Here is an 11,448-nt window from a genome sequence, read left to right as displayed (position 1 = left end):
TGTTGTTAATTCTTTATAGAAACCCGATGTTTTCACATCTTTCTCATACTTTGATTGCTTTTGCAAGTATGGCTACCATGCTAAATCCATCACTTGGTTTTGTACTTCCTGTCTGGTTTTAAGTTCCCCTTTCTCATTTAAAATGTCTTTGTAGGATACAGTTTTTTCCAAGTTAATAACGTTTGGACGTATCAGTGCTTCCATTGTAGAAAGCCAGACTGGAATTTTCCTTATAGCTTTGTGACTTAATTTTTCCCATACTAAAAATAAACCATTCCTGACATAGTGTCTTAAATATCTATGTACTGTATTCCTTCCATACCATAGAAAGGCAAGCCACCTTACTTGGAGATCATGGCCCTCCAGTATTAATGTATTAAATGTATTAAATTAAATGTATTAATGTATTAAATTCTATGACTCAGGCTTATCCATTCTTTCACCCATGTAAGTGCAGATGCCTGATAATACAACTCCCAGTCTAGTAACCCAAAGCCCCCAGTATTTTTAGACACTTCTAATATTTTCAATCCTATTCTTGCTTTTTTACCTTGCCAGTTATATTTCAAAATTATTTATTCAGTTCCTCGAAATATTCTTTTCTCTCATTTTATCGGTATTGTTTAGTATAAGAAAAGGTAATAGGATCATTTTTATAGCAGCTATTCTCCCTATCATTAAGAGTTGTGGGTTCTTCCATTTCTCCAAGTCCAGCTTAATTTGTTGCATTAACTTTATATAGTTGTCATCTTTGATTGTTGCACATCTTGCTGTTAAGTAGATTGCTAAATATTTCATTTCTTTACTTTCTAAAATTCTATCTTCTTTATCAGTTCATTTCTCTATTTATCTATAAGATTATTGACTATTGTTTTAACTTTTTCTCTATTTATTTTCAGCCTTGCAACTTCTCCATATTACTCAATTTTCCCTATCAGTCTGGGGCCAATTTCTAATGGCTCTTCTAGTATTAAAACTAGGTTGTCTGCAAATGCTTGTAATATATACTCTTCTTTTTTAATTTCAATTTTTCAATTTTAATTTTTTAATTTCTGATTAACTGTTCCATAGTATTGTTACGTATTGTTTCCATAGGTCTCACTCTCCTATCGATCTGTTTCAAAACCACCAATTGTTTCCCCTTGTGTTGTAGTGTTTCATCTCTTGCCTTCTTGAGTATTTCATCTCTTATCGATTTTTCACAAATCTCACGTGTACTTCTCTTGGGATTTTCTGCCTGCTTGCATAGTTCGTATGTATTCTAAAAGTTTTGTCTGCCTCCATCTCCTACCTATCAATCCCTAATGCCTTTGCCAAGATCTCTTTTATCATGTCTGGTAGGTCTTCCTCTTTCTCCTCTTCTATATTCTGAAATCTTAAAAAGTGGGCTGCTTTTTTGTTTCTAGCATTATCACTGTACTTTCTAGATCTTTACTTGCTTGCATCAATCTATAATTTATTTCATCAAGTTTTTTCTCTGCTTGTTCTGATTTCTCCTTCATTATCTCAATTCTTTGTTCATTTTTTGTTTGACAAATTTTTCATCTATATTTTGTATTTTTTTCCTTTACCTCTCCCATATCATTTCTCACTTCACCTATATTTTTTTTTATCTCATTATGATTTTTTGTTATGGCTCCAGCAGCTACTGAAAAATTGCTTCCATTTCCTTTTCAAGTGTACTTGATTTCTCCAGCTGTAATTTGCTCTCTATTAACCTCTGATTAGATGGACTTGAGGGTGGCAATGATAGTGTAAGATGCTTTCTTCACTATTTTGGTTAAATGTGAAGTACTTGCCATCTTGGCAGCTAATATTAATCCCTTCTTTCTCTTTTTTCCCCTTTAATAAACTAGCAGCAGGTACACCCACCTGACCTTCTAACAGCAAAGGGCTAATCAGCCAAAGGCTAACGATAAACAACTCCCCAACACTTCAATATCCCAGATCAAAATCTATTTCCTTCAACTTCAATCAATTTTCAGTTTCTCAATATCTCAGTCAGTTAGGTTTATAATCCACAAGACCCACTGTATCCCCAGTCTTTGATACTCCGATGTACCAAGATGTCAAGCAAAATCCAATAATGCACAAGGTCAGTCCACACAGGCCATTCTTTATAAAGAGAATCAAAGAGCAAAAAGAGAAAAAGGAAAAATATTTATCCTTAGAAATGTCTTTTATACTGTCTTGTCTTCTGTCAATTAGTATTTAAAATCTGCAAGGCCCACTGTATCCCCAAACTTTGATACTCCAATGTTCCAAAATGTCAAGTTAAACACAAAATCTTCCCAGGTTCTCAAATCAAACTTTTATCTTTTCCACTTTTCCCACCAGTCAGTCAAAGATATTCCAAAGCTGGTCTGTGCATGCACAGGAGCACCAGAAACTGAAAAAACAACTCCCCAGAGTGCATGCGCATGCCAGCCAGCTGGTCTTCGCACATGTGGGAGCACTGGAAACCAGAAGAGCCAGCTGGTCTTCATGTGCAAATGGTCATTAGAAAATGGAAGAGCAGGTGGCCAGTGCACATGTGCACACCGGGAAGCTAAGCTTCATGTTTGTGGAACTCCCATGAATCAGCAAACTGCTCTTCTGATTTCCTATGAAATGTCCTCACTTTCTGTTATATTGTTTGTATTACATATGCATAACTTTATAGATTTGTTTCCACCTTCATTTTAGTTCCACCATTATCTCAGAAAAGTCTCATTTAACAACAGTGTTGGGAAGATGATTTCTTTTGATCAAAATGGGAACCTGGAAGCAGGATTTAATATTATCAATTGGGTCACACTCCCAAACCTAACACTACATCGATCCAAAGTGGGAACATTTGATCTCAGAGCTCTCAAAGTCAATGCATTCAGTCTTTTTGTTGATGCCATCAGATGGCCAAAGAGATTTAACCAGGTTTGTTCTATATAGAGTCCATTACTTATTTCCTCTGTTCCAAGATAGGTGATGCTTATTCCATCTATCTTTATAACCAAATTTAATTTGAGAGATTCTAAATAGTTTAATGACAGGGGATTCTGAGAGTGAGGACACATTTTGGTGACTTCAGGTGATATCCATTTTAGATTATACATGTATATCTGATAGCCGTGATTCATTCTGCAAATATTTTAAAAGAAAATTTAACCCAGAGAAACATATCTAACAACACTGGTAGATAAAGACCAAGGGTGACATCACCGCAGTGTTCCAATATCTAAGGGGCTGCCTCAAAGAAGACGGAGTCAAGCTATTCTCCAAAGCACCTGAAAGCAGGAGAAGAAACAATGGATGAAAACTAATCAAGAAGAGAACCAGCTTAGAAATAAGGAGAAATTTCCTAACAGTGAGAACAATTAACCTGTGGAAGAGCTTGCCATTAGAAGATGTGGATACTCCAACACTGGATATTTTAAAAAGAGATTGGAAAGCATTTGTGTGAGCACTCTATTTGTGTAACTAGATCTGTGTGTGCACACAGTCTTGCCCACCACTTCCATGGCTCGGTCTTTTCTTTGATTTTTGATATTTGTATATGTTTTTTTTAAGGCATGTGAATAGTATTTCTCAAACTGTTATTCAGGCTGCCTAATTAGAAATAAAGTTATATTGCTATTCTAGTTTCAACCCAAGGTTTCTGTATTGTACTTTACCCATTTCTTCAGTCAGTTCTGCTAAGAAAATAAAAGCAATTATAATTTCCCATTGCACACAGGTACAGCCTCGTTCTTTGTGTAACGAACCTTGCCGTAAAGGTCACAGCAAGACCAAGAAGGAAGGGAAGCCATTTTGTTGTTATGATTGCCTTCCGTGCCCAGAAGGAAAAGTGTCAAACTGGACAGGTAAGGTATGATGCCTACCAGGTTTTAATTCATTGATGATGGCAGTGATATTACAATTCTTTGAGTAAAAAGCAAGCTGAATAGAAATAGGTCTGTGTTGCTCCATGGTTACACAAGTTCTGAACTTTTTTGAAGTGTTGGTGATGTCACTCCACACGTACAGTGATAGAGTTTGCATTTCATCATTTGCTCTCCTTGGTGGATTCCCATGGGGCCAAGTGTTAGGCTAAATTTTTTATCCATCCAGAGATCAGAAAATTGGGATTCATATTTTCCATTAATGTTGGAATTTTCACCCCTGGTGGGATGTTATAAAATACACAAATGCTCTAAAAGAAAACAACACAAGGATCCAGTTATGGATCATTGATGTTTTATTTCCATAGATTTCATAGGAATCATACAAACTCATAATGTTCTTTGTGCAGAGATTTTGCAGAATAGAGTGAGAGTTACACAAAAGTTCATGCTTTAGAAGAGAACAAATCACGCCCATTTTCATTAAAATTGAAATAGAACAGTTTTTAGTCTGCCTTCTTTGAAACCTGGCATGGAACATTCTTAGGGAGCTGAGACTCACAGTACTTAAGGAAGAGTTCTAAGGAGGATAAAATGTGTGTTAGTTTTTTTGGCTGAGCTCACATAAGTTTCTCCACAATTGATCATGATTGTTCACTGTTGACTTTGTTCCTGTCATTCTCTCAATTCAACATACCCCACCAGCTTGTTTTTGTAGAGAAATCAAGACAACAGAAGTCTATGTGTGTTACCTAGGACAGTGGTTACCAACGATCCAACAATGGGCTGTGAGAAAATTTTGGTGGGCCGCAGAGAAATCTCACCCCGCCTTCCAGAGCACCCCCAAAGCAATTAATCCAGACTGCGCAGAAACCCAAGGCTATGCCACCCACATGGCCCATGGGAACCCTTCCTGCCCACTCACTCCTAACCCAGCAAACTTGCCCGCTAAATTGCTATTTTTCCTTTTTCTGACCATCAGGTGTTCTGCTATGCCAGGAGATTTAGTTTAGCTAGGAAGCAGGAAATGGTTGGATTTCTTGCTTTCTAGGTAGTCTTTAGATATTTGCCTCTGCTTTTAAGCACAGCCAAACCTCCCTTAGGACCGAAGGTTCTATTATTCAGTGCAGACTCATGGCAAGCATATTTGAGAGACTGAGTGAGCTGATGGCAGATAGATAGATCACTGAATGATTCTGTGGGCAACTCAGTTGGCCTGCCTGCTTTGCATGATTTGGGGTAAAAGTTGCTCTTTTTTATAAAAAATTCAACATTTACATACATAGTGTGTTGTGAGTTAATTTTGTGAGTTTGCTTGCAAGCAAATTTTATGTGAAAGACTGAGCTAGCCGATGGCAGGTAGATAGATCACTGAATGATTCTTTGAGCAACTTAATCTGCCTGTCTGCTTTGCCTGATTTTTGGTAAAAGTTGCTCTTTTTATTAAAAAAAAAATTCAATATTTGCATACATGGTGTGTTGTGAATTAATTTTGTGAGTTTGCTTGCTAACAAATTTTATGAGTTTGCTTTCAAGCAAATTTTATGTGACAGACTGAGCTGTCAGGTGATAGATTTCTGAATGAAACTGTGATTCTGTGAGCAACTCAATCTGGCGCCTGCTTTGTCTGATTTTGGGTAAAAGTTGCTCTATTTTTTATAAAAAATTCAATATTTATATAAATATTTATATTTACTTACAAGCCATGCCCAGCCAGTCACGTGACCACCAAGCCAGATCCACAAATTAGGCCACACCCACAGAACCAGATAGTAGTCCCAGGGATTTAAAATTATGAGTTTGGTGGTCCCTGAGGTCCAAAAAGTTGGCAACTCCTGACCTAGAATATCTGTAGGAAAAGTGGGATACAAACCTAATGAATGAAAAGTAAATAAATAGTATTGGGCTCTGAATTACATCTCTGAAAGCACCATTGCTAAGGGATGATGATGATGATGATGATGATGATGATGATGATATCCATTTAATCATGTTCACTTCTGGTGATACTATGGGCCATGTTTCTCCTTATCTTCTGATCTCAGTCTACTTCTTTGTATTCATTTGTGCCAAATAGACTTTTTTCCCCTTGTCAGATATTGTTGTTTTATGCCAAATAGACTTTTTTTCCTTTTCAGACATGGATTCTTGTTACCAATGTCCAGAGGACCAGTATCCCAGCAAAACCCAGGATCAGTGCATTCCAAAAGAGATCAGCTTCCTATCTTTCAAAGAACCTTTGGGGATCACCTTGGCCATTTTTGCACTATTATTTTCTTCCATCACAGCTCTGTTCCTTGCAGTCTTTGTCCAACACAAGGATACACCCATAGTCAAGGCAAACAACCAAGGCCTCAGCTACACCCTCCTGGTCTCCCTCCTGCTTTCCTTTCTCTGCCCTTTGCTTTTCATTGGTCGGCCTCAGAGGGCAACCTGTCTCCTTCAACAAACTGCTTTTGGAATCATTTTCTCTCTAGCGATTTCCTGTGTTGTGGCCAAAACCCTCATTGTGGTCTTAGCTTTCATGGCCACAAGGCCAGATTCTAAGATGAGGTCATGGGTAGGGAACAAGTTGGCCATCTTTATGGTTCCCTCCTGTTCCCTTGTTCAAACTACCCTTTGTATTGTGTGGCTGGTGAGCTCTGCTCCCTTTCCAAATCTTGACATGCACTCACTGCCGACAGAAATGGTCCTGGAATGCAATGAAGGCTCTGCTGCCTTGTTTTATTGTGTCCTGGGTTTCATTGGCCTCCTGGCCATGATCAGCTTTACAGTGGCTTTTCTTGGAAGGAACCTTCCAGACAGTTTCAATGAAACAAAATTTATCACCCTCAGCATGCTTCTCTTTTGCAGTGTCTGGATCTCTTTTGTCCCAGCCTACCAGAGCACCAAAGGGAAATACATGGTGGCTGTGGAGATCTTCTCCATTTTAGCCTCAAGTACTGGATTATTGGTCCTCATTTTCTCCCCCAAAATCTATATCATCTTGATAAGACCTGAGCTGAATAACAAGCAACAACTCATGCGAAAAACCCTCATAAAATGATTTATAGAAATCACCCTGGTACAAAAGAGTATTTAAATCAATGATTGTTGCCAGCAATGACACATGCCTTAAGTACTTTTGAAACTGAAATAGCTGTGTATTAGTGTAATAATAAAATGTATAATTTTCTTTATCTTTCCATTCTTTCATGCCTGTGGTGTAATAATTAAAGCATTATAATGTCTATCATAACGTATGGGAAAACTTCCTGATTTTGAGAGCTTTAAACATTGAACTACTCTACCCCATGAAGCGATAAGATTCAATGAGTCATGGCACTTAGCAATTATAGTCCCTGAAGAAAATTTTGAAAAGTGTAAACAGGAAATACTCTAGAAAACCAAAAAGAAAAGAGTATATTTGAGTGATTCATATTTCAGTCATACAGAAGTCCAAGAGCATCAAAATACAACAGAAGTTCAGAAACTCTGTTCTGGCTGCAGAAATATAGACTCTGAGCAATCTATATGCCTGAAAATGCAGTTTTCAGGCATGTAGATTGCAGTTTTGATTGATTAGTTTAAATAAGAGTCCCCTACCATGATGTGGTTGTATATATCTGTATTCCCAAAAGTTTGTGCACTACATGGAGTTCACAGCAGATATTTTCTCCTTGTGTCCTGATAGAGAGACATCTGTCATGGTCAGGGGTCTGCAACTTTAAACACTCAAAGAGCCAATTGGACCCATTTGGACTTAGAAAAAAATAACCTTCGGGCAACCCTCCTCCTCTTGCCACCTCCTGAATGGCTGTGTTAGGGCCGGGAGGGTGCGCATGGGCAGGGAGACTCTCCTTAAGTGAGCAGCTCACCATCCCACATGTGCCTTTGCTGCACTTTCGTGCTTGCTTGAGGAGGGTCTCCCCACATGTGCGCACCCTCCCAGCCCCACCACAGCAAGCCAGGGGTTCATGAGAGGAGGAGGAGAAGGAGGGTCACCAAAGCCTTAATGCAGCAGCGAAGTGGCCCTATATTGCCTTTGTGCCACATCTGCATGTAAGACAGCCTTTGCTTCCTGCCGCTTCAGGCTTGAACTTGCACCCTCGTTCAGCTGAAGAGCTTCCTGACCAGGGCTGTGGGTGGGAATGACAACATGGCAAAGCAATGGCCAGACGTTTTGGCTAGGAGAAAAACTGCATCCAATTAAGACCCTCTTTAAGCAAGCAGCCACCCTCCCTGCACACACCTTTGTTATACTTTGGTGCTCACTTAAGGTGGGTCTCCCCATTGGTGCACACCCTAGTAGAGCCCAAAGTCATGAGAGGTGAAGGAGGGTAACCCAAAAGGAAGCCTCTGCTGTGGCTGGCAATTGTTCCTCAGCCAGCCTGGATTTCCAGAAAGAAGAAATAAGAGGAATAGTCAAGAGGCCCAAAGAGAACTTGCTGGCTTCTACTAGCCATGGCTTTCCATGAGAAAGAGAAGGGACGCAAACAGAGAGCATGAAAGAGATACACACAGACACACAGAGAGAGACATAGACAGGGGAAAAACTGGTTGATGGGCAAGCATCTCTGGCAAGGGTGCTCCAGCTTTCTCTGAGCCTGACCCCCAGGGTGGGGGTGCAAGCTTTTTCAGGGACAGCCTCCTGAGCTTCTTAAAGTTGCAAGGCATGCCCAATACCAACAAGGGCTGAAAAGCACATCCAGCACAAACAAGCAAGAATGAGGTGTCGGAGAATCAGCCCCTGGCCTTTCTCCATCCCCCACCACTGCCCTTACCTTCTCAGGCCATGTGAGGGAGGTTGAGGGGTGGGGCCAGGCAGCGATTGGACAGAGAGCCACAGCACAGGACCCAAAGAGCTGCATGTGGCTCCGGAGCCATGAGTTGCCAAAATCCAGTCACGGTCTATAATTGAACTCTCTAGAAGCATAAAAAAATTGGGATAGATAGCTTCACTACCAGGTAGATACATAACTGGCTGACAAATCATACTCAATGAATAGTCCTTAATGGGTCTACATCTACATGGTGGGAAGTAAGCAGTGGGGTGCCACATGGTTCAGTCTTAGGCCCAGTACTCTTCAATATCTTCATTAATGACATATATGAGGGATTAGAAGGGGAATGAAATTTGCAGATGATACTAAGGAATAGCTAACACCCTAGAAGATAGATTCAAGTTCTAGATGGCCTTAGACCTTCTCTCAGACTTGGACATGAAAAACATTTCCAAAGAAGACAGTAGTCAACTTTTTGTTGTAATATTCCCAATTAAATGGTATTGACTGATCAATTCTGCTAGAGGAAAAGAGGAGAAGCAGCTTAAGAATACCAGAGAGTGGAAGAAGGCAGAGCCTCCTCACTGATGGACCGTGGATCATGACTCTCTGCAGCTATGGTCTGTGCTCTTTCATTGCAGAGCCCCGATCATTATGATTAGGGGCTGTAGCTGCCTTGGAGGGGTGGTGGAGTAAGAGGAAGCCGCAAGCCAGGTTTAGGGGAGCCACATCTCCCCTCCTGGGCTTGGTCTTTTTTCCCCCATGACTGCAGCAGTGGTTTAAAATGGCCACCCCGAAGAGGAGGACTCAGCTGGATTAAGCTTTGTGCAGGAGGGAAGAAAGAGGTGGATAATATCTGAACCAGGATGACTGGGCAATACAACTAAACAAAAATACCCTGGGATTAAGGTAACATGGAATTTTTAAGAAAAGAAAAGTGAGCAGCGAAATTACAAGGGGGACAGGAAAAAAAAATAAGAAAATATTTTTGACAGCTAAGCGGGGCTTCGAACCAGGAAAGGAAGAAGCCGGAACTAAATATTAAACTAAATTGGACTAAAATATTTTGGCAATAAACAGGCATAAAATAAAGCTGAACTTAAGATTGTCAACTAATAATAATAATAACAATAATAATAATAATAATAATAATAATAATAATAATAATAATAATAATAATAATAATAATAATAATAATAATGTTTACAAATTGAAGACTGGACTGTGGACTGTGCTGGAATATTGAGGTTCGAAAAACCCTAAACAAAAAAATAGGGGAAAAAGGTGAAAACTTTGTATAATGAAGAGTGCCACCTTTTGACAAAAACTTGAGCTCAAACAAAAGGGAAAGCATCCTGTTTCTGAATGAACTTGTGTGGATATAACTCTAAAGAAATATTGAAACAAAGTAAGAATCTTAGAAAGTGAAAGCAGAACCAGAATAAAGAAAAAAAACAAGGAAAGACTGACTGTGGGATTGATTGATCTTTTTGGTATAGACCCTAGGCTGGAATAATTGAGAACTTTAGAAAATTGAAAGAAGAAAGAAGGAAAGTAAAAGTGGTTATTTTGTGGACTTTAACAATCATAAAATACAAGAGTGTGTAATGATGATATCTCTTCAGGAATTAAAAATGGAACTTAAAAATATGAGAGAATTACTACAGGAAAGAAGCGAATCACTTTGCTCTGTGTTAGAAAAAATGGAAATGGCAATTGAAAAACAAGAAGAAAGAGCTTCAGAAGACTCAAGGAATCCTTGTCGACTCAAGGAAAAGACATTTTAAATAGACAATTAACACAAAGAACACTACAAAGAAGTGGGGAAAGAAGGAAGGTTAAAAAGTTGAGATTTAAGAAGGCAATCAAAAGGGGGAATACCTGTGAGGTCGGGAAAGGCAGAAAGACCCAGCAGAAAAGGGGAATGGAAGATATTAAGAAAGAGAGGGATATAAACTGGCATGTGAAAAGATATGGGGAAAAGACGGGGAGGAGAAGCAGTAAGAAACAGGTGCATGAAATAAAGAAATACGGAAATAGTAAAACATTGAAAAGAAATGGTTTTTTCAGAGATAATGGTTGATGAATTAAAAAGGGGATTCTGCAGGGTGACAGGGGGTAATAAGAATATTTCTGCAATTAAAAATAATTAGAAAAAAGGGTAATATAGATACTGATAACCTTTATTAAAAATTAAGGGTGAAAACTATGTTGCGGAATCCAAATGAAAAGATGTAATGATTATTATTGTAACTTCTTAAAAATAATGGTTTATTGGGAATCAAGATGAGGGAATAAAGGTATATTTTAATCATTGAGGTGTCACACTCAAAGCAGTAAAAGGGGGAAACCTATACTTGTTTTTTTTCTTTAGTATTAAAATTTGTATTAATCTAGAATTTATAAAAAGAATGTTGTGATGGAGAGGAAATATGACAGACTAAAGAACCAGCTAAATTAATAAGTCAATATAGACTATTAAAAGCAAAGAGAGACATTGGTAAACTATATTATTATTATTATTGTTATTATTATTATTATTATTATTATTATTATTATTATTATTATTATTATTATTATTATTTTATTATTATACAAACACATATTGTTTATTTTTATTTTTAAAATAAATATTAAAGGATTATATTTGAAATAATTGAAATGAAACAAAAAGATGCTTTGACTGAGATTAATGAAAGAGGCTAGAATTAATACGTTTGTTTCTTTCCTTACTGAAAATTTGGAATGGAAAAGGTAATAATAGAATTAAATATGCATATACAAATGTATAATTGTTCTCATATTTGTATGTAAAGGTGATGATGACC

General features: G+C 38.1%; 1 protein-coding gene across 1 annotated transcript in view; it reads left to right on the top strand.

The window, feature by feature from the left end:
• LOC113453865 (vomeronasal type-2 receptor 26-like) overlaps positions 1-6,903 on the top strand; it is an 11,041-nt gene extending 4,138 nt beyond the window's left edge. Inside the window, exons 3-5 of the mRNA XM_087917248.1 lie at positions 2,686-2,913; positions 3,713-3,839; positions 5,996-6,903. Of these exons, the coding sequence (XP_087773374.1) occupies positions 2,686-2,913; positions 3,713-3,839; positions 5,996-6,903 (1,263 nt within the window). The remainder of the gene's footprint in view (positions 1-2,685; positions 2,914-3,712; positions 3,840-5,995) is intronic.
• The last annotated feature ends 4,545 nt before the right edge of the window (positions 6,904-11,448 follow it).

Source organism: Pseudonaja textilis, chromosome Z (genome assembly GCF_049901715.1).
Source record: "Pseudonaja textilis isolate UNSWEBS1 chromosome Z, rPseTex1.2, whole genome shotgun sequence".
Lineage (NCBI taxonomy): Eukaryota > Metazoa > Chordata > Lepidosauria > Squamata > Elapidae > Pseudonaja > Pseudonaja textilis.
Note: the sequence above shows the minus strand (reverse complement) of the source record. Positions and strands in the feature narration are given on the sequence as shown.